Source organism: Sabethes cyaneus, chromosome 2 (genome assembly GCF_943734655.1).
Source record: "Sabethes cyaneus chromosome 2, idSabCyanKW18_F2, whole genome shotgun sequence".
Taxonomy (NCBI): Eukaryota; Metazoa; Arthropoda; class Insecta; order Diptera; family Culicidae; genus Sabethes; species Sabethes cyaneus.
In genome coordinates, this window is record NC_071354.1 from 221,894,147 (window position 1) to 221,918,617 (window position 24,471).

Consider the following 24,471-nt stretch of genomic DNA (forward strand, 5'->3'; position numbering starts at 1 on the left):
GTGAAGGGACAGAACTAACATCATGAAGTCGCACATGCTTCTTGGTTTTGCGGATGATCATGATGTCGTTATCATCGAAATCAACCGTAGAGTAGCGGAAGAGGTCTTTAGGTCTTTTAAATTGGAAGCAGCAAGATTGGGACTTACCATCAATACCATTAATAGTCCCATAGTTTGCGAATTCGCACAAAACTGGCGGTCTACGAAACACTAATTCTCCCGGTACCCCTTTGCTTACATGTATCATGGACAGTGGACACTAAAGGAATCTGATCGAGAAGAGCTTTGGGAAATCCCGTTAAGTTCTGTGTTCAATACTTGGTGGCAAATAAAATATTAAATTGCCTTTAAATAAATTTGTTGCGCAGTACAAGCCAAATACTTTGGGGGCGCCAAAAAGATACAATGCTGAAGTAGCGGGATTATGTTCGGAAAAGACTACCTTCAATTATTTTTGTTCGAATGATAAACTTGCAATGAAAACAGAATTAAGAAACAAGGAGGGAACCACCCAGGGCCCAGGGTATTGTAGTAATTATTTAAGTATTTATTATTACCTCCAGCAATTTTATCACATTTTGTAAAATTTTGATCTCGAAGAGAAGGAAAATTAATGAATTCACCGTGAAAAGCATAAATGTGCGTTGCATTATGTTAGCCGGCCACAAGCCACGAACTCTCACTCGGTGAAAGTTTATTTCTTTGTTTATTTAACATATATTCGACCCACTGAAAAACGGTTTGACGTCATTGATTTTTTCTTTTCTCGCCCGACATATTCCTGAACCAACAATGTACGTAGGTATGTAGTAATTGAAAGCTCAAAGAATTCGTACACATTTCAAATTCAATGAAAAGCTCTCTCATTCTTTTTCTCGCGCTCTATTCGCTCGACTTGCGCGATTGATGAAATAAAAAGCTTTCGCGATGGCCTACGTAGCAGCTCTCAGGTAGCAAGCAGCAAAACGTATACGCGTAAAGAAGGGTCGCCTCTAATACATTAAAGCCCACTACCAAACAGTCTGTTCAGTCAGATAACTGGAATGTTTAGCGCGATATAGACGTTTAGCTCTGCAGGGATTGGTTTTGGGGTTCTGCGAGGCCGTGGAAAAGAGTTTTTGGTAAGTTTTAGTACTGCGAAAATCGAATCCAGCGCGATCCGGGACCAGTGTCGTGTCAGCAGCTGTGTTAATAAAGTGACGAAAGCAATTTTTAAGATGAAAACCACCGAAAATCTATGAGCTTCCTCCCATAGAGTACTGCTGCTTGTGATGGTGGTGCGGTAAATGTTAGCCGTATATCTGGTTCTTGCTCATCGTGGTGCAAAAAAATAAAGGTGCAAGTGCTGTGAAGTGGAAAGCGCTGGCACAGTGCTAAACGAAAAAGTAAATAAAACAGGGTAATAGCTGTAAATTTTGAGTGTTTTGTGTCACAACTAGCTGGTGCTGGAAATTACATTTTCCTCCTAGTACGGGAACCAGGAGCTATGCTGAGCAAAGTAGAAAACTTCCATATGGTAGCTTCGGCGCTAGTCCTAACTGTTGCGCTGCTATCAAGGTTGGCCAATGGCCTGGTGGATACCAGCAGCAGCAGCAGTGGTAGCGATGCCGTTTATTCGGTGGGGCGGTTTCCGTTCCTGATGCCTAAGGTGATACCGCACAGGGTAAGTACCTAGTAGCAAATTTCCTTGCAATCTCAAGGTCCTGATCACCATGCATAGAGCAGCTAAGCTGCTCAGATAAGACGAGAAAGTGTAAATCTAGCTCAGAAGGGGAAGGTTTTATGGAGCTGGGTGCTGGTGGAAAAGTTCCCCCAGCATCTGCTTCTAACATATTAGTTTGGAACGCGCTGGAATAGACACTTATTTGACATGCAGAAGAAAGGGCTGCCAGAGTGGGTAAATATTGATTCTGGTTCGGAATATAATTCTAGGGGAATAACGATTTGTAAAGAAGGCTGCTACGTTTCGTAGAACCCTTGAGTTGTTCATCTCATAACAGTAACGAAATACGAGAACGATGCTTCCATTCGCAGTGAAACGATAAAAAATCTCCTCAGAAACCTTTTATAGTATAGCTATTTGTGAGCTTGCACCAAAATAAATATTGAATATCGCTATAAATCAATTTGACTCAGTCCTGCCAAGGACCTCCCAAACCCAACCAAGGTTCAAAACAAATAGGCAATAGTAGAAACTGAAAAATAGAGTACGAGAAGCTTGACCTTTTTGGAAGCCTTCATGTTTTATACATTCACAGTAAAGTCTAAAAATTCGGGTTTTTAATTTTTTCGATTTTACAACCATTAAACCAACTTTTATATTTATATTTTCGATAAGCAGATTTTCCGATAATTTATACACATTTTTAGAAAGCTTCAGGCAGAACTGCTGAGAATGTCATCAATTCCGATATTTAGAAAAAAAAAACTCTTCATTCATTCCGTTTCAAAATTCATTTCATAAATGTTTGGCAACACTGAGTTCAACACGTGTGGTCACTCAGTGGCCCCGATACACGTGCCAGCCAATCGATTTTAAAGCAGCTAGGCAGTAAACAATCCAAATGTATGAAAAATCTGCGACTTACAAAAGAGGTTGCATCCAATTTGGTTATCCTATCGTCCCCTCCTCCCCCCTCCTCTGAATTATCGATTGGCTGACCAGACGACCCAGATTTTTCGGAACAGTTCGGATTCGGATTCCAGCTGAATGATAAACCTCTTTAACTGAGACAGATTTTCTTCTGGGAATTTCGAAGAGATTTTCAAGAAGTTATCTATTTTCGAAGAATTGCTGGAACAAGTGCCGTGCTGAACTTGCTTGCCCAGACCTAAGCAGAAGACGGAGCACCAACCTTTCAGAAGCAAATTTTAGCCTGGAAAAAATAAAGTAAACGTGGGATTGCGGGTCCATTTGCACACAATTATTTTACTCATCGCACAAAAATACCGACCAATTAGATTAAAAATTCCGGAAGTTACACATTGATGATGCGCGACACGTGCCCCAGCCTGGGCACTCCAGTGGTGCTCAACGTAGAATTGAAATTTAACATGAAACTAAACTTAAATTTCAACTTGATGCTGGTATGAAATTAGACATGAAATTGGATTTAATTTGGGCCAATTTAGATTGCAAGTCTTACCTCCCATGAAACTGGAAATCGGACTTTGTACTGAACTTGAATTTGAATTCGAATTGAAATCAAATCAGAAATGAAATATGGCTTGAAGAGGCACATGAAATTGTTAATGTGGAAAATAATTTTAGTGAAATATGATATGGTGGATTTGAAATCACATTTAGAAGCGGAACTAAAATTGCACATGAAATTAGAAACAAAATTTTTATTTGAAAATGGGCCTCAGTTTTGATCAATTTGGACTTGGAAGCAGGGATGCCACATATAATTCTGTGTTTTTTGTTGGAAAAATCTCACAATCTGTATGCCGAGGAAAAATATCTGTACAAAAATCTGTCCAATGCAAAACAATGAGAGTGAAAGAGATAGAGAGTCATTTTGCTGACTATTTCCGTCTCTTTCACTCTTACGTAAAAGCTCAAAAATCTGTTTAATCTGTGTAATTTGACGAAAATCTGTATTCTATGCATACAGATTCTATACAGGCGATTTCTTTCAAATATCTGTTAAACACAGAATAATCTGTGCATGTGGCAACCCTGCTTGAAAGTTTACTTCAAATTGAACTGAAAATTGGGCTCTAATTTGCATATAAAATTGAACTTGAACTGGGACTATAATTTGGACTTTAAATTAGACTTGAAATTGGGGGCGAAATTGGACTTAAGTTTGGACTAAATTCGACTAGAACGTCACATATTTAAAACTGGAAGTAGTCAGATATACACTTGAACTGAACCTGAGATCGGACTTAAATTTGGTCTTGAAATTTTACTTGAAACTAGACTTTAATTGGATGTAAAGTTTGGCTAGAAATTACATTTGCAATTGGATTTAAAATTGCATTTGAAATTAAACTATAAACTTTACTTGAAATTGTAGTTAAATCTGACTTTAAATTGAACTTCAAACTACACTTAAAATTAAACATGAAATAGGATCAAAAATTGAATTTGTATTTTTGACATCGGACATGAAATCAAAATTGCGTTTCAAATTAACCTTTACGTCCCCGACATAAAAAATAATGGTACTTGTTGCAGTTACACTTTTGGCTCTATCTCCACTTATTTTCATTAGATTTTTATGCAATTAGTCTTAAAAGAACCACATTAGATTAGCCTTTAATGAAAAAATAAGTTGATAAATTGTGGTTCCACTTTCCTGGAGATATTCCAGATCGCAGTGGGATTTTTTTATGTCATAACTAGCATGAGAAATAAAACTCTGAAATCTGCTTAACAGAGTGCACAACAGTTATCCATTTCATTTGTGGTCAATAAAAATGAATCTTACACTATCCGCAAGTTCATGTCCCACACTCCGGAACATCCGGTATCGCTCCTACCGGAACTGAAAATTGGCCGTTTTGAATTCTCTTCAGTAAAATGGCAAATGGGGCATCAAATCAAAAAAAAATTCAACGCGAGTTCTTGGGTGGACTTTTGGATGTATTTTGACTCGATCTAGATATTCCGGAATATCCGTTGTCGGTTCTACCGAAACTGAAAATTGGCCTGTTTGAATTTTCTTTGGAAATATATCAAATCGCGGAATTTTCAACACGAGTTCTTGGGTGCTTTCTGTGATTTGATACTCCATTTTCCACACTTCGGAAGAAAAATTGAAATGGCCAATTTTTGCCCTTCGTCTTCTACCTTGGAGACAACCAGTGTTTAAAGCCTGGCTAAAACTAAATTTGGGCGCATAGAACAATCTATAAGTCGGGAGTGAAGTGTCGCAGAAAACTCCATAAATGACTGAATTGCAGTATTTTTATTCAACTTTAAGTTTCAAAGTGTTACACCGTAGCATTTTTCTGGTTCTGTTAAAATCTCGAACTTTTTCCTTAAGAGAACTTATCATACTCATTACAGTGAAGACGCGACTGTATGTTTCTTCCATTTTGAACGCATTTCTTTAGCACTGTTGACTGTCCCGCCGCTTCGCTGAAGTCGTTGTTTGACAATTACCCAAAATTTTTCAATGGGTCGAAACTCCGGACAATTTAGTTCATCTCTTTTGGAACGAAGTCGACATCATTAGCTGATTTAGAGTAGTGACAACTAGCTAAATCAGGCCAAAATATAACGTTCCCCCTATGTTTACGAATGTATGGCCAAATCCGTTTCTTCAAGCATTATTCCATGTATAAACTTGATGTCATCGTTGTGGAAGTGATGAAAGGCTCAGTTTTTAATCCACAGTTACATATTACTTGCCAAACCAGGACCTTATTTGTGAATTTATCAGCAAGCACGTACTTATATTTGCCTGGTACTTCACCACGCCCAGTTGCAATGTAAAATTTTTGACCGTGATGTTGCTTGAAATCCATTTTCACGTAGGTTTCGTCGTTAATTTAAATAAAAAGCCTTGGGCTTAAACGTCTTTCTAAGACTCAACCCTTCTTTATCGACAGACTTCACAGCCGGTTGTTACAGTACAGGATAATTATGGGGTTCTTGCAACAATCCTAGTGACTCTATCTAGCAGCACCGCCTAGCCGAGATTCGAACGTACGACGGCTGGCTTGTTAGACCACTAGACCGGTGGTTAATTAAAATATATCCATTGAATTTCGTCAAAACTAGCTTATACTAACGCCTAGCACGCTTCTTGACTACCAAATTATGTTTACTGGCACTGTAAAACCTATAGCCTTCTCGAGCGAGGATCTTCCGCGTGATTTGATAGTTGACCTTCTAGTCATACCCTGGATGGAGATACCAGAATTGGACGAAACGCACCTCAATATTCTTTCGTTTAGCTTGTGGTCCCTAGTTCCGGTTTTCATAAAAATTATTTGCCGCCTTTCCACACCTAGGTTCTTTTCATAATCTTTTAGAACATTATACATTGTTGATTTTGACATTTTTAGCACTTCGGTTGGCCGTTCAACATGCGATCGTTTAATTTCATTTCTAATTTGTTTTCTGATTAGCTCAATATTGAGCAAATGGTGAGCAATCGCTTTCTAATTTTTGAAACACATCAATTTTTTAATAAAAAGATTAAAAAATTGTTGTGTTTCAAAAATTAGAAAGCGATCGCTCACCATACTTCAAACAGAAATCTTTTGAGCAATCTCGAAGGAGTCTATTTTATCAATTTACCATTTTTTGTTTTCGTACTTCCACCTAGATAAATGAAAATTGATATAGGAAATACCCGTGATTCTATGAGTGTGATTTTTATGTTCTATATTTTGCCAAACCCAAAAGTATAATACATATGCACTTAATTCTTCGCTCCCGTTATCAGTGAATTCAGATTACGGGGTGTCGAACGGTACTTCCCCGTATATATTTCCTTAGTTAAACGTCTTCAACTTTCAAACCGTCATAAATCGCAGCTGAGAGTTGCGAAATTGAACACAAACTTTTTTGTATGGCTATATAAGGTACATGGTAATATTTGAACTAGCTACCTACTTTACTACAGGGTATGTAGCAATTCGTGTTTTAACAACTCTGTAACTGCGACTTTCATTAATCCATATACGATAATTTTGGTTCTGATAGCATACTAGTAGAATGCCGCACTGCCATCACCCTGTCGGCTAGTACATATTTACATCCCACGTTCGCACAGCATTGTAGTTGAAAAGGTTGTGCAGGTTAAAAGCACTCCCACGCGTCAATTTTCCTGGCAGTCCAGATGAATCAGCTCAGGTGAGAAACAAAGGGGATGAGGTGAAATCAAATGGCACCAATTTGATTGGCTTTATTATTTCTTTGTTCTAAGATTGCTACGGTAATGCGAAGCGGAAAGTCAGGGAGAAAGGAGGCGTTTTTTTATCGACTAGCACTTCGTATCGTTGATATATACTCTCAAACCGTACATACAGTTCCTTCTTATCGGAATCATTTTATCATTAAATGCGATACAGATTTTCAATATACTTGAAATTCCCATAGTACTAGCACCGAAATGATGAGCTGGAATATTTAGTTGAAGTAACTCTGAAATTTATTTCCAATAATTCTGGTAGCATAAGTTTTATTTGTCAACATTAGTCAACTTCACAAGAAATTGTTGCAGTTTTTCAATTTTCAAAACAAGTAGGTAATCGAATACTTTATTTTTTATGAGTAAATAAAAGCTATTTTCCTTTCCCATAAAATTGAATGAAAAACAACTTCTCACTTCAGTTACTATTTAAGTTTTAACGTGGAATTGCGTCCCTCGACAACATATCTGGGTGCAATTTCATAATCTAAAATTGAGATTTTATAAAAAAAACACTTCTGTCCGGTCAGGAGGTACGAAGAAGTTATTTTGAGTTGCGTTAACGTTGCAGTCGTATTTGGGATTTAATCTTTTCAAGTTTTTAATGACTTTTTTCTTTGGATGCCCACAGCACTAAATTTACTATTAATACAAGTCAAACACAGTTTGAGATTTCCGATGTTCAAACTAGCAAAGACTGCTAACGACGGTTGCTAAACCAGAACGCTGCCGGCTTTATTGTCACTTTATTAAGTGCAAGCTAGTGAAAAAGATTCTTACTTTACCAGAGTAAGATTAAGCTTTTCCTCCTACCTATTTCTGCTATTATGAACAGTAGTATAAAATGGAAGATACATATTCAATTCTGTCTGTCTGTTAATTCTAATAACGATCTTTAAAAACATTAGACTTGTCTTTCTGCTGTGTGTAACGGAGCAAAACATTACTCTCGAAACTAATTCATATTTCAAACTGAATGTATTCTTGCAAAAAAATGTAAAGCTAGTTGCAATGGAACTCGGGGGCCAGTCCGGCCAGCCGTGTGCTACAACGCTGTATACAAGGTACCTGATGTAGTTTGGTTGTTGAAAACCCTTACGATGACAGCAAACAGATTTTAACAATCGGAAGTTGTTGATGCCCTGTAAATAGTTGAAAAACAAATTCATTCCCAGTTCAGACTTTGTTTACTACAGACGTATTTTCATTTCCACTAACCACTACAAGTGGTTATGATGGGCCATGATAGGCATCGCGGGCGTTCGCGATAAAGAGGACTTTGATTCGGGCAAATACGGAATAAGAAGCGTGGAACTGCCTTCCGAAGGCAGGTTTAGCTTGTTGGACCGGCTGACCTCGGTGAAGCTCAAGGAGTACGGATCGGTAGAGGACTACGTGGACGAGCTAGTGACTACGACCAACAGCTTGAGCGAAGAGCGGTTTTGAGGTCAATGATCAATGGGTGGTCGAGGTCAGTGGTTTTATTACTGATGAAAGGACCGAATACTACAACCCCATTATTATGGGACTTCAAGCATCCGGAATGGAATTTACGGCGGACGTTGTAAAAGCGAAGATATTTCAGGCCATTGAAGACCTCTATTATGAATGGAACTCTCAACACCAAGCAGAAAATCGCTTCAGCCGAAAGCAGAGAAGAAGAACAGAGCGTGCTTTGCGCGCGAGAAACCTAGGTATTTTGCAGCAAATTTTCCGCAAAAACAGGGTACTTCCACGCCAAAAAGATAGGCTCTGTGTCGTACTAAAGCTTGGCTAAAAGTAAGTTTGGACGTCCCTCGTGCGTCATCGGCACGCCCCTTGTGGTAGGAACTGGAACCATTTAACATAATTTTGTTTACATGTTTATGAATAACAACTGGTGCAAGTTTCGTCAAAATATTCCACGACGTTACGGAGCAGCACAGAATGGAACTAGACCGACTTAAAAAAATCTTGCACAAAATCCTCGGAAATCCGGAATCTGGATAAAAGCTACAAAAGTGCTAAAATGCCAAAATCAACAGTGTGTGATGTTTTAAAAGGATATATGTAACTAGAACCTATGTGGAGAAAGGCCGCAAAGAACTTTTAAGAAAACCGGAACTAGTAATCGAAAGTTGAGGGAGAAGATATCGAGGTTCGTTTAGTTCAACTCCATCACTATCACTATCAAACCACGCAGAATATCCTTTCTCGAGAAGGCTATCCAGCTTTCCAAGAGCGATAATGGCGGCTGTGATGACAAATGCAGGACTGAAGCCAGAAGCGGAAATAAAACACTCGCGGAAACTTCTACAAACGTTTATATTTAGCGGGTAATAATATGTGCGTCTATGCACTACAAAGTGAATCATGTGGAATGAGAAAAACCTTTGACAGTTCGTTGGATATCGTTTTGTACGCAGGGTTGAATCAATAGGCACATTGAAGTGCTAACGGTACAGGGGTGTGAAGAGGTGCACATTGCCTGGCTCAACACTCCCCCTCAATGTGTATCCTTTTCATCTACAACGAGCCCAAGCATCTTGACAAACTCCTTATGCTTGACTGGACCTAGAGGTTTCGTCATTATATCGGCAACCATCGTGTCGGTGGGACAGTACACCAACTGGATTTCACCTCGTTTACAGAGTTCGTAAATAAAGCGCTCCTTAGTGTCGATGTGTTTGGATCGTCGACTGCACCTTTCGGATTTGACAAACTCTAAACAACCTTGATTGTCTTCATGAATAACGGTAGGCTGCTGCTGATGTTCTCCGAAGTCACGCAATAGCTGCCTCAACCATATGGTCTCCTGGCACGCCTCACTGAGAGCCATATATTCCGCCTCCATAGACGACAGTGTGATGCTGGATTGACGACGACTCGACCAAGAAACGGTCGCACCATTAAAAGTAAACACTGAGCCAGAAGTTGATTTTCTACTCTCCGGATCTCCTGCCCAGTCAGAATCAGAGGCACCAATCAGTGGTTCGTTGCCGTCCTCACCTAGCCGCAGAAAATGTCCTTTGGTTGCCTTGAGATAGCGTAAGACTCGCTTCGCTGCAGTCCAATCAGCTTCAGTCGGATTTGCAAAACTTCGTCCAAGAATCGCAGTACATGCTGCCAAGTCCGGCCTCGCAACGACAGCCAGATAAAGCAGCCCTCCCACCAAACTACGGTACCTTGTGGGATCATCTAAGGATTTACCGCCAACTCTCGCTTTTAAGTAACCAGCATCCATCGGCGACTTAGACTCTTTAGCCTCCTCCATACCATTGCTAGCCAAAAGTCGGTCGATATAACTCTGTAGGCGTATTTGATAAAATCCTTTGACACGTTCCACTTCCATGCCAAGAAAGTGTCGCACATCGCCAAGACACGTCATTTCAAATTCAGCTTGAAGACTTTCGAAAACCGTCGCAATTTCAACCTCATCTATCGATCCCAGCAATATATCGTCTACGTAGACCAGCAGAAACACTTTAACATTTCTAATCTGTTTGATATACATACACGGATCCGCTGTAGACGCCTTGAAACCCAGGTTAGACACAACTTCGTGAAATCGCATGTTCCAGCAGCGCGCTGATTGTCGCAGACCGTAAATGCTTCGCCTTAGACGACAGACTAAGTGCTTTTCCCCTTTCATCTCGAAGCCTGGCGGTTGCCGCATGTAAATCTCCTCATCTAATATTCCATAGAGATAGGCCGTCCTGACGTCGATGTGTTTAACGACCATTCCTCGTTTCCCAGCAACAGCAAGAAAAGTTCTCAATGTAGCGTGGCGAGTTACAGGTGCAAAGACTTGCTCAAAGTCGATCCCAAACTGCTGTGTATAGCCTTGGGCTACAATTCTGGCTTTATGTTTGATGACTTGGTCCTTTTCGTTTCGTTTGAGCTTAAAAACCCATCTAGAGCCAACAACTTTGCGTCCAGAGGGTAATGGTACCAGATCCCAGGTTCCATTTCTACGGTGTGATTCAAGTTCGTCCTCCATTGCATAGCGCCAATCGGGCTGCTCAATTGCTTGCTTGTAATTTACAGGCTCTTCCTGCACGCAAGCTGCTATACCCGCAACGTAATCAAGAACATAATCTTCTAAATAACGGGGCGCCACACCACGTGACTGGCGATCCGATCGTCGTACTTCTTGTTGTAGATTTTCGTCGTAGCCGAAGGTTTCGAAGAATTCTTCGCTGTTAGATACATTGCTCAATTCATCTCTTTCATCGTTCGTTGGAGTCTCCCCCTCAAGAGGACTGCTGATCACTTCTTCGATAACAGGCTGCTGTATATCCATAGACGATGATCCATTCTGAAGCTCTATAAACTTAACATCTCTGCTTACCGTTATCTTGTCAGTTTCAGGGTCAACAAAACGGTACCCTTTATGTTCCATTGAGTACCCTACAAAACGCAACTTGATAGCTTTCCTTTCCAGCTTGCTTCGCTTAACTGCGGGAACATGTACGTAGGCTTCACTGCCAAAGACTCGCAGGTGACTAAGATCGGGCAGTTTGTTCCACCACAGCTCGTAGGGGGTTTTCTGAACAGATCGAGAGGGTAACCTATTCTGCAGGTATGTGGCGGTTAGAGTAGCCTCACCCCAGTAACGTTTATCCATCCCAGAATCAAGCAGCATACAAGTGGCCATTTCGGTGAGAGACCTATTCTTCCGCTCTGCTACGCCATTAGACTGCGGGGAATATGCAGTTGTGAACTGCGGCTTAATACCCTCCGCCCGATAGAATGCTCGTAATCTTTCATTATTGAATTCTCCCCCACCATCTGTGCGAACTACTTTGGGTTTAAAGCCGAAAATATTTTCTACCCATCGCACGTAATCAATCATATTTTGCGTAGCTTCCCATTTATGCTTCAGTAGATATGTGACTGTAAATCTACTATAGTCGTCTATAATATTCATGGTGTATCGATTTCCACTTGGGGTAGTAGTTTTCATCGGCCCACAGAGATCAACGTGAATGATATCGAGTACTTGCGTCGATTTCCTATTAGTAACGACCGGAAAGGGGGCTCGAGCAGATTTCCCCTCCATACAACATTCGCATACCAATCGCAAGCCACAATCACTCACCTGTAAGCCCGTTGCAAGCTGTTCTTTGAGGATCCTTTCTGTTGCTGCCCAGTCTCGATGACCGAAGCGTCTGTGCCAAATATGCTGACAATCATTCTTATGCTGCATTACCGAAGCCTGAAGAGACAACTCCGGTTGCTGCAAATAGTATAATCCGCCGGAACGACATCCTGTAGCGACGATAAATCCCTTCGAATCACTGATTCGGCATTCACTTTCGTTGAACGTTACTAGTAAACTCTTCTGAGCGAGCCTACTGACAGAGATTAAGCTTGTAGAAAGACCAGGAACAAACATCACACCGTTCATTTCAATTTTTATTTGCTCACTGTTGCCATCAACACCGAACAGCACACCTGTGCCTTCACCGCGCACTTGAATCTTCTTACCGTCTGCTAGTGTTATCAAACCGCCCTCAAATTCCTTCAACGTATCAAAAAACTCGCGATTTCCCGTCATATGGGCACTGGCTCCGCTGTCAATAGCCCACGCACTTGTATTTTCATTGTTGCAAAGAAACGCGACACTTCTACCATCGCTGTGTGCGGTTTTCGCTCTAACCGTTTCACTTTTTACGTAACCCGAAGCACTACGTTGTTCTTCTGCCTTTTTCTTAGCCATCAGCTTTCTGCAATTTCTTTGGATATGGCCTGGCTTTTTGCAGAAATGGCACACTCGCGTTTCTCTTCCCGGCTTGTTCTCTACCGATCGCATTGCTTTTTCCACTCGCGCCGTACCGCCATCGCGTTCCAGTCGTCGATGGTATTCGTCCATCACCTTAGATTTAACTACGTCGAGCGTAATATCATCATCTGAGCGACTGTCGAGAGCTACAACTAAACCGTCATAAGTTTCGGGGAGGCTCCGAAGCAACATACAAACTTTCACATCAGCATCAAGCGCTGTTCCCGCGGCGTCTAAACGATCAAAAATATCATCGATCTCGAGTAAGTGCGCTTCCACGTCACCACGCTCTTGTAAATTTGTTGCGCATAATCTTTTTTAACAAGGACACACGCACTGACCGGGTCGTTTTCTGGTGGTAGTTTTTCAATGCGTTAAACGCACTACGAGCATTTTCACTGTTTTTAATCAGGGGCAGCTGGCTGTCTTCTAAAAGTAATACTAACGTTGCCTTCGCCTTTCTATCGGCGGTCTTCCACTGCGCGTCTGGATCAGCAGGAACTTCTTCGGCAACTACGTGCCATAAATCTTCACGAGAAAGCAAATTCTCTACCCGCACTTTCCACGACTGCCAGTTTATCCCGTTTAGCTTTGGGATCACAAACTTAGCGTCAGCCATTTTTCGTGGTAACACAAACACAATATGGCTTCTAGAAGTTTCTCACAATTTCTTCGCACTCGCGGCGGCAAACAAACGATCTAATGGTATACACGTATACGGATCGTCACAAAAACATCGCTTCCGTGGCTGGGCCCATAACCTGATGACAAATGCAGGACTGAAGCCAGAAGCGGAAATAAAACACTCGCGGAAACTTCTACAAACGTTTATATTTAGCGGGTAATAATATGTGCGTCTATGCACTACAAAGTGAATCATGTGGAATGAGAAAAACCTTTGACAGTTCGTTGGATATCGTTTTGTACGCAGGGTTGAATCAATAGGCACATTGAAGTGCTAACGGTACAGGGGTGTGAAGAGGTGCACATTGCCTGGCTCAACAGGCTGATGGGTACAAGTTTCTGAAGGGCACAGTTCGGTTTTAACATCCAATGCAGGAGCAGTCACTGCGGTTACTATGGAAGCCACTACGGTTGTGTGCCGGTTGAATGGACAAATGTCAACATTGTTTAGTTTTCGCAAACCACCCGAAAAGGAATTTAGTTGAAGGGAAGCGAATTTTTGTGCTTTCTTAGCTATCATTTTGTGAAATAATCTTTGTATTGGGTCAATGTGAAAATATTTCAGTAAAGAATAGCCACAAAACTGCACTTCCGTATAACTATATTCCTTTTTGAATATGCATGGTCCAAACAGAAACCCAATCTGCAGGATCTCAAGGTCTTCGAGACGAAAGCAATGATTTTTATCCCGAAACAGAAGCGCGATAAATGCAAAGTTCGAAGAAGGTTACTTTCATCGGAAATGGAGAAAACACGAAAGGATACCGAGAATGAAGCCTGGCGCATAGCGACTGTAAGCACGTAGTTAGCATTCGGATTACATTTGCTTTAGCACAGTTTTTGGTCGAAATGTACCTCAGCAGCCCGATGTGACGATAATGGATTCCAATGACCCGACAAGCGTTGCTGAGTCGCTAGAGTGAGATGACCGCAATCCGCGGGCATTGGAAAAATGCGACGCGGGCGCACAGGCGATCCGACCGGACATTGCGTATGTGGTCGACATGGTGAGTCAATTTTGCAGTAATCCGGGGCAGCGTTATTGGGAAGCTGTGAAGAGGATTTTAAAACAATTCAATAGAATATTTTCTGTTTTGTCTGGGATTCAATCTGACTCAGTTGGTTAGTACTTTCGATCGAATCCGATTCAATTGAGACAGTGGCTTGTTTAATTTTGCTACCGCAATAAATAATGCAATTTTTTTGGTACGCCGTTACGTATCACGACGCTCTCATATTAAATTAATATGTGGAAAACTTAGAAAACGGTTGCACAAAACAGAGTTAGTCAGTGACAATGCTAGCTCACATCGGAAATCTTAATACTAGCTAACAGTAGTGACCCTCAGTAGGACGTCCTTGCTGGCACGCTTCATGCATACGCTCGGGGTGCGAATGACGCGCGGTTTTACTGTTTCTACACTATGAAATACTGCAGACACTGGAACCCATCCCACCAGTTTAACTCGGAAGAACCTGCAGGCGATGGTTGATAATGGAAACATATGGTGCGCCGCCGAAGGAGACATAAAACTCTTCTGTTACTTTACTCTGTTTGCCTTGCCTTGGGTCGATATCATCCTAACGATATCTGATTGCCATCTCCGGAGGATGCATCGTTTACCCGGGGACTCAATTTATATGTAGGTACGTGTGTGCCCGGTTTCTGTCGGACCGCTAAACGGGCTGCAATCACGAACATTTAGTGTCCGATGGAATGTAAGTTGGCTGACTGTGTGACTATGTGACAGAATGTCACCTGGTAGCGCGTAGTAAAACGTGTCTCGCAAGAAAATCTTAAAGGACGACTAACTTAATTTAACCCGTTTCTATTTAACTCAAATGAGAAAATCTGCAAAAACTTGTTGGGTCATTTATTTTTTGCTTTTAAAATGAACAAGCAGAATACACTTTCAGAGTCAGGATCTTCGTAAAAACATTATCGCCTCGTTAATGAACGGTACTAATTGACATTCCATCTTTCCGTTGGTATTCCAAATATCTCGCAATAATGCGAAGAAAGACACCGGTTGGCACCTTCACAGCACCGTTCGGTCAGTAATTGATGAATGTAGAGCGGAAACATGACCAACAGACCGCATCATTTCTCAGTAAACGCGGGCTCCCTTCCGTGGGCATTATCTTATTAGTGTTCAACTGATAAGTAATTATCGAAAAACCACAAAGCGTATCCAACACATTTCTAGGAAATTTCCAGTTGATAATGTCAACTTGACATCAAAATTAATGTCGAACATCTGGTCAAATTAAGATGAATATGAATTTTACAGGTGAGAGTTTTCTTTTCTTTTTAAAGTTCAGCGAAAAATAACTTTCACTCGATTATTTACGTTTGCAATTTCGTCTGTTTGAAAAATAACTCGAAAAATGAGAGAAATTTGCAACTTGAACATTCTAAGCTCCTCGCACTAGTAATTATCTGCAACATGAGACTAACTAATAGAAGCATTTTAGGAAATAATTTGCAGCCACAAAGTGAATTATCTCTCGCAACGGTGTCCATTTTACCCGGCAGCAGCAGCTGCAGCATTACGTCCATAAAATAACCCCTGCAGGCGCTGTGGCTAATGAGAATCTAACGAACCGGGTGTATGTGTGTGGGACGATGAGCAACCGACGACATTAGAGGAGCAGACGACAAAATAATTCACCGCAGGCCAGTCGCCCGGACTCCGATATGCCAAGAGACCGGGCACTCTTAGGAATAATTTGATTGAAGCAGTGGGTGAAGTTTATTGAATTATTATGCGAAAAGTTTGCGAGCTTCGCCATAAATTTCAACCCTTCGAGCTGCTGTTTGCTGAATCAGAAATAGACGCATTTCAATTGCCACTGGCGGTAAACAAATCTCGAAAACCAGTTAGTTATCGAATAATTTGAGTAAATATACTTTCCGTTGTAAACGATGCAATTTGAACTGGCAATCTTTGGAAACTAGCTCTTCCATTTCCAATAGCTTCCCTTAGCCAAATTGATAGAAAGAACTGCCAACAAATTTATTAAAATATTTTGATTCTACGATGCTAGGGTCATGTGTAAATCATGAACTACAGAGGAAAGTGATATTCGAGCGAATTGAGAATGTCTAATTGAAATTTTCTGGTTAATTATTGACTCAGAACCTCTTTTTTCCTTCGACCTAAGCTTGTACGACAATGAAAAATTCCCATTCCTTTTTTTATAATTTGAATTGTAGCAATACTACGACTGTTTTTAACATACAATATACTACAGTGAATTAAATTCATCAGCAAACTGAAGCAAGACTTTTCCGCTTGAGTAATCAAAGCACGCTAACCACGTACAAGTGCCTTTATTTGTTTCGTTTAATTTACAACCCCAAACGGGTGTTAGTATCATTAGTCGAATTCCTTTCTACCCGCCATCATGAGCAGACACGTACACACTGGGTTCTCATCGCATTTCAAAGAACGTTCCTTCTTCGCTAAGCTGCTCAGTATCCTTGCTTTTTCAGCAGCAAGGATTTTTTGTTTGTTTTGTACATCCTTCTAGGCACATAGCATTCAATGTAGCCGAACCGTACGTCTTTACCGAATGGAAGTAAGTGGAGTAGCAAATTTATTGTTACCACTGGCTGCGAAATTTAACAACTTGCCAGTTTGCCATTTATTATTTACAGTACATTGCTGACAATTGTCCTCAACAATAAATAGTTGGATATAAATAAAAAGATACTAGAATACCGCTTGCGTTAAAATTATTCCGATTCGAAATCAATAAACGACGATCGGATAAAACCAATCACAGAAAAACCATTTTCGTCACGTTTCAAAGAGAAAAGCTTACCCGCCTCCACAACAAAAGCAGAACTCGGCAATGAATTCGGTAGGAAAATGTTTTCGTTATCCGGTAGACCAAAAGGCTCTCGAGTTGCCGATGGAAACTGCACGTGCCTTGTTCCCACCAGCAGCAGCAGCACCCACCGGCAACCACGCATAGCTTGCGCGGTTTTTACCGGTTTTTCCCGGGCGCATTTAATATGTGAAAGGGATGTTTTTGTATCGTTATCGAGTGCTTAATAATAATTCGGCAGCAATGTAAACGACCAGAAACAAGTCAATGACGTCATTACAATCAAAACCAAGCGTATTCTGTTCTTTAAACATCGTGACGCACGACGCCGACGACGGCGACGATGCTCCGATCCGAAATAATCGACTTGAATTTTTCTGTCCCATTCCAAGGAAGGAATTTTCCGAAAGGTTTTTCTCAGTACACTGAGCTTACCGAGAGATCAGTGTCTGGAAATCTAGGAGTAAACAATGCATTGAAAACTGAGCCATCGGATATGCTCTGTGTTAGGAAAAATGTGCTCCAATTTCAGCTGTAGCTAAGCGAGAGCGTTTGATATTGAATAGCATTTTATCGACGATATCAATAGAGGATTATTTTTATTTTCTGTGCCCGTTCGCTGCAGTTTATACATCATACATTTCGTAGAAACAGGCTTCCCTAGTAAACTTATTTATTTAGTACCTGTTACAGCCTATTGATATTATACAGAAAATGAACAAAATAACAATTGGCAAACTTCGTAGAAATTCGATAGCTGTTCCAACAATATAGCTTTTAAGCTGTTCTTCCTACTGTGAATCAATTCAGTCAACATCAGTTGATAAATTTCCAGTTGTTCCATCGGAATTGTTTATTCTAGCCCAAAAATTTCGCCGAACACACACATTATTTTACCAGGCACGTTTCTATCGCTTTGAAGTCAAATATATATTATATGCAGACATCTGCAGGCAAATGAAAAAGCAATCATTACCTTATGAACTCATTGATTTTTACTGATAATGGGTTTACGTACTGCTATACCAGCAGAAGTATACAAAACTGGAATCATTTGCAGGTGGCTATCAAATCCTTACGATAAAAACAGGATTATCGTCTTTCGAACCATCGAACCGGCACGTACAGTCTGCAAGTATGGTTTATTTCTAAATCCCGTTGTAGTAAGTAAAGTCATTCTAATTTTCATAATTTTTTGGATGGATTTAATAAATAGTCCAACAGTTCTTGTGCTGATTTGACTAAAACAGCTTACCTTCCGATCCGTAATTTTGAAATCAATGAAAAGCGATTATTAAAACATATCATTGAAATTACGCAACTGACTTTATTTCTCAAATTAGTTGTACCGTTTTGAAATCCGTCCATCAAAATTTTTCATCGTCCGAACTAAAAATCACAACAATGTGTACGAAGCTAACGCGCATGCATTTGTGTAGGACGGCATGACAAATGTTATTCTGCAAAATTTCTGCAGGTTTGGCAAGTTTTCCTGCCTGTAGAATAATGACAATACCTTGCGTGAGTTATTTTCATTTATGAATGATGGAAATTAAAACAATTAGTCGTAATTTTCTTCTTCGTCGCATGAAAAAACGTAAGAAATTTGGCTGGTAGGACTTCTTTAATGATAAAAGGCATTTAAATAGATCTCAGCTCATTTTGATTGATCGCGTATGATAGACAACAAACTAAAATATTAGGGGATAACTAGTTTTGCAATGTGTGTCATAAAAATGCTTAATAATTTGTGTTGGATAGGACGGGAATAGGCAATTACGACGAAGCAGCAACATACCCTAACAACGAAAGCATACCGAGAAAAGAATTGAATGCACGTTGAGCCGCTCCGTTCCTGGTGCCGGCCGGTGGGGTTGTGGAAGAGAACTGTTTCCGTCGCACTGTCGTCCGGCATCCTTATGACGTGTCCGGTCCACCTTAGCCTACTGGCTTTAGCCAGATATACGATGAGAATCTCTCCTAGTAGTACATGTAGCTCGTGATTAATACGCCTCCGTCATTCTCCTCTATCAGTTTGTACTACGCCAAATATCGCCAAATATCGTGAGATATAAAGAAGGACAACAACAAAATATATTTCATAGTGACGCACTAACTGAATGTCTTCACATTCAACTATAAATCATCTGGAATAATAGTGTTACGCAAAATAAATCCTTCATTCTTCTGATCAAGTGCCGATTCGCACTTTTACCCCACTAGCGGGGCAAAAGTGCGAATACCTCGGGCCAAAAGTGCGAAGCTCGAATCCATGAAATTAGCACAGCAGTATCTAACAAAATCATATTATCTTCAATCTGCGCTATGTTTCGGTAAGGAATATTTTTAATTTGCACGTTTCCTATTTTGCGCTGGTGTATTGCAGCCTCCGTCAGATCGAAACTTTACCAAACGTTTGTTTTTTGTTACGTTAGCAAAAAAAACATTGTTTTCCTTCGGCCTACATTTGTTGAGCACACAGTTATCTGCAGTGCCTAAAGCTGTATATAATTAGCTATACATTTTTGCCTCATCCATGAATCACTCTTTTGTCCCGTCCGTGAATCGCACTTTTACCCCGCTAGGCGCTTGACGGGATTTGATTAAATTATGGAAAAGCGAAATATATTTTGTAAATTTTTTTCACCGTATTTTCAAAACAAATATGTGAGTGATGTAAAACGCTGCTACAAATTTTCAATAAGTAATATCCTCTTGTTGATATCGTATTTGCCATATAACGAAAAATTACATCAAAACCGCCCTAAAATAACAATTGCAGATAACTCAGCAACTATGCTTCGTAAGCAACCAAAGTTCACGTTAGATTGAAGCTGTTAAAGTAGTCACCCATCCATGCCAATGTAATCAATTTACTCGGAATCTGCACCGATAAATCATTGAATTGCAATTTACCTCTTCTTACTCTACATTACTATACAGTGCAACTCAGAGAATCAAAAGTTTAAATTAAATAATAGCCTTAATATCAACTTCATTACATTTTTATGGTGAAGTAGAGACATTGATTCTCACTAATCCGATGCGTCCTTCATGGGCACTGAACAATATCCCAATAATCCATTGCCAGCATGATTTATTCATTTCCATTTTCGTGAAATTTTTCACTGATTCACGCTCTCCCAAATTAACGAAAATGCTTTCTGTCTGTGTCTCTTCGACAAATGGTGTTGTCCGAATTAAGCTTTCTCTTTCATAACAATAATAGCTTTATCCCATTTCATACGACATCCCAAAGGGGAAAAGGGGAAGGGGCGTGGGGGCTTTATAATGCCGCCAGAACAATCGACAAAAAAACAGAGAGATAGAGCCGATTTACGAAAGTGGGCTATTTTTGGCATCTCGTCAACATCGTGGCAGGACCTAAACAAGCGGCGGTTCTTGAAAGCTCTTTTCCCCTTATCATCACTGATCGTTTCGTATTTTTGTTTTCTTTTTTCCTTTATTCCTTGCTAATGCCATCCAATCGTCAGCCGGAACTGTACCTCTGCACGCCCGTCAAGGTGGACTACAGCAAAAGTTATTACATAGGTAAGTGGATCGGAATCTAGACTCAATTTAGTACAGAAGAGTGCGTTAATAGGAATTTAGTGAAGATTGATAGACTGTATTTTTCGTAAAACTTTTCTCGTTTTAGTTGGTTTTGAGCCAAACGCTACGATGGCCACGGCACATCACATGTTACTGTACGGATGTGGAGATCCTGGCTCTGAGTCCGCTGTGTGGTAAGAGCTTAATTGATTTTTATACGGTGGTGGTGACTTCTAAAAATGCTCAGATAATTCCGAAAATAAATCGAATGTTCGTCCTAACATCACATTTCAAATAACAAACACGAAAGTTGGGTCAATCTGTGATAAAATCTAAACACCACCACCGTACATTTATATTTAGATAATTGTAGCATGACCTGCGCTGCCGGCGAAAGCTTTTGGATGGAGCCGGTCGTACTCCAAATAATGTTGAATAATATTTATATACATCCTCTGCGTACCAAACCATAGTTTCTCGCTTTTTTGAGAATCTATTGTTAACCACCGTAACTCTGCTATTTCCCCCTGCACAGGAACTGCGGCGAGATGGTGAAAAACGACGACGTCAAGGAGGAAACGGGCAGTCCGTGTGCCACCGGTTCGCCCTCGCAAATTATCTACGCTTGGGCCCGTGACGCGCCGAAGCTCGAGCTGCCGGACGGTGTGGGCTTCAAGGTTGGCAAGGATTCACCCATCAAGTACATCGTGCTGCAGGTTCACTATGCTCATATCGACAGATTCAAAGGTGCGTAAGAAAAAAAAACCCCGAACTGATTCATTCAACCCAACCCCGCCCGGGGGGTTGGCACGTGCAGGTATGCGTGGATATAATTGATTAGCTGTTTTTGCGAGATTTATTTCGCCACTTGAATAGTGAGTGACGGATTGGATATCTCTGCGACATGTTGTGGGCGTCATGATGAGTCTAACTGGCGCCGGTTTCGGTTGGAAGGTTCATTCAGTTTCGTTTCCCTGGAAGCTTTATTTTGGGGTTGCTTTGCTGCTCTCCTTGTGCCCAGACATCAACTGGATAGTAGGTTTCCAGGAAACAGTTATGCTATTAATACAGCGTTTCACCACAGTAATTGATGCGTTCCTTTGAAACGGATGATAATGGGTGCACTTTCGTTAGTAATCTGTCTGCTTCGGATTAAGGTCACCGAATGTGATCACAGGAACATAAACACAGATTTAGAAAAACGTGTGGAGTGACGTGCCTAGGGGCACGAACGATGGGTTCACGTTCACGGCTAATTACGAATACAGGTACAATTCGACAATGGCTGACAGTTTGAAAATCGTTAGCAGTTTGTTACACAAATTTATAATTTACTGTATTGTAATAAATGCCATAAAACACTTATACACAATTGTTAGATGAAGTTAAGTTTAAATTTCCAAAACGTCTGTGCTCTGTATGTCATTTTTATCAGTTTCTTAGAGTTTCTACTTCCACTAAGAGTTGAACCATCGGGTTACAATTACACATCTTCTAATGATTGGCGGTGATTTCACATTTTGACAATTTTTGCGGGACTTGTAGCACTAGTGAACTTTACAGGGTGTTCAATAAGTTCGAATACACTTTAAAAATGTGTTTAAAAAAATGAAAATACAAGATATTCTTTTCTGAGTCAATTTTTATTGAAACAGTGTTTATTGAGAACCTTTACGACATATTTGATGGAAACACGCCCCCTTTGTGCTTTATGAAGAACTTGAGACGTTTCTCAAAAAAATCACATATCGTCCCAGATCTTGGAAATAAGCTCCTTAAATTGGTCCACAGTGCTCACTTTATGTTCGCTCTGGTTGGCCAGCATGTACGACCATACATAAAAGTCCAGGGGATTAAGATCCGGGAAGCTGGGAGGCCATAGTCTTATCTAGAAAATCAGTGAAATTCTCCCGACACCACGCTTGGACGATATTCGCCGTGTGGGCCGGTGCACCGTCCTGTTGAAAGACGTAATCTTTCCCGTAGAGTTCAGGAAGTACCGGGGCCACAACCTTCTCCAGAACCTCGGTCTTATAGTACGTGGCGTGGATTTTCACGTTTTTCTTGATAAACACCAGTGGAATACGGCCCCCCAAACCATCACCGACGCCATGCTCTGGAACCGCGGGATGTTTATGTGGGACGGAGGGATGCTGGCCAACGTCAACGCCCACAGCCGATCATTTTGGACATTGTGCGGCTGTTGCAAGATGAAGAGTTTCTCATAAGAAAACACGAACTCCCGATCAGCGTGCCGCGAAAGTATCAGTTTTGCACTGTCCAGCCTCTTCTTCGTTCTACGCTCCGGAACCCCGTGAACATTGGCGTAGCTAGAGGGGGTGCCTGGGGTACCAGGCCCCCTCGAGAATTCTGCAGGCCCCCTCCAGAATTCTGCAGGCCCCCTCCAGAAATTTTCCTCATTGGAATTGGAAACCGGGAAAAAACTCAGTGTATATGTTCCCGCTGTGTAGGTATTTTCTTTTTCATGCTGTTTCAAGCGTTCGTCTCCATTCAACTACATCTTGGGCCACTCGTCGCAAATTTCCCAGTCACAGAAGTCGCAAATCACTTTCGACCTGATCGAGCCATCTTGCACGTTGAGCCTCCCTGTTCCTGATGCTGGTGCAGTTGTTAACGAGAACTGTTTTCGTCGCACTGTAGCCTACTGACTTTCGCCAGACGACGATAGCAATCTCTCCAAACAGTGCTTGTAGCTCATGATTCATACGTCTCCGTTACTCTCCGCTTTCAGTTTGTACTCCGCCAAATATCGTCCGCAGCACCTTCCGCTCGAACATAGCGTATGAATAGCGTTTAGCGAAGGGCAAAGGGAGTCTAATTTCTCGCTTAAATGTGCAACTAGATCCCCTTACTAGTGTTGTTGTCCGTGTGCACCAGCAATCCCAAATACACGAACCCATCTGCCACTTCTAGTTCGTCGCCATCAACAGTTACCGTCCGCGAGAGGCACGCGTTTGTTTCCTTTGAGTATTTGGTCTTGGCCGTATTTATGTTTAGAACACTCGTCCTAGATTCCGACTTCGTAGGATCACCCCTTCACGTGTGATGTTGAATAGCATGCAAAATAAGCCGTCACCTGGTCCCAACTTTCGCCGCGTTTCAAAGTAACTCGAGATGCATAAGTATCCCCGAGATGCACACGAAACACAACACTCTCTCGAATGTAGCTCTGCTCAGTTGCGTCAGTTTATTCGGAAAACCGTGTTCGTGCATTATCTGCCATAGATGGCCTCGATCGACTGTATCGTATGTTGCTTTGAAATTAATAAAGATGTGATGCGCGGACAGGTTGTACTCCCGCGGACAGGTTGTGTTTCTGGTAATTGCGCGGATCCTCATCAAGCCCGCCTGGTATTTCCGTACAAAACCTTGTGCTATCGGTGTCAGCCAGAGTAACAAGATCATTATCAAAATTTTTTTGAAAGGCACCCCCTAGGCCCCCTCCAGGGAAATTTCCTAGCTACGCCAATGCCCGTGAACCTTGCGTTTCTTGTACGGCTTGCAATCCAGGCCCTTCTCCATGATGGTGTGGGCAGTACCGATCGACACATCTAGGTCAACAGCGGTCTTCCGGATCGAGCGGTTCATTTTTCGACGAACCAGCTCCCTCACCACCTTGATGGCTACTGGCGTCCTCGCCGAACGCGTCCGCCTGGATCTAGCATGGTCCTTGGCCGAGCCCGTCTCCCCATACCAACCCGTACCAACGGATGGTGTTACAGATGAAATTCCGCTTCACAC

At 41.3% G+C, this 24,471-nt stretch overlaps 1 protein-coding gene across 1 annotated transcript in view; it reads left to right on the forward strand.

Annotated features, from left to right (window-relative positions):
* The first annotated feature begins 1,024 nt into the window (after positions 1 to 1,024).
* LOC128737926 (peptidylglycine alpha-hydroxylating monooxygenase) overlaps positions 1,025 to 24,471 on the forward strand; it is a 30,051-nt gene continuing 6,604 nt past the window's right edge. Inside the window, exons 1-4 of the mRNA XM_053832702.1 lie at positions 1,025 to 1,663; positions 20,652 to 20,709; positions 20,816 to 20,903; positions 21,245 to 21,456. Of these exons, the coding sequence (XP_053688677.1) occupies positions 1,487 to 1,663; positions 20,652 to 20,709; positions 20,816 to 20,903; positions 21,245 to 21,456 (535 nt within the window). The 5' untranslated portion in view covers positions 1,025 to 1,486. The remainder of the gene's footprint in view (positions 1,664 to 20,651; positions 20,710 to 20,815; positions 20,904 to 21,244; positions 21,457 to 24,471) is intronic.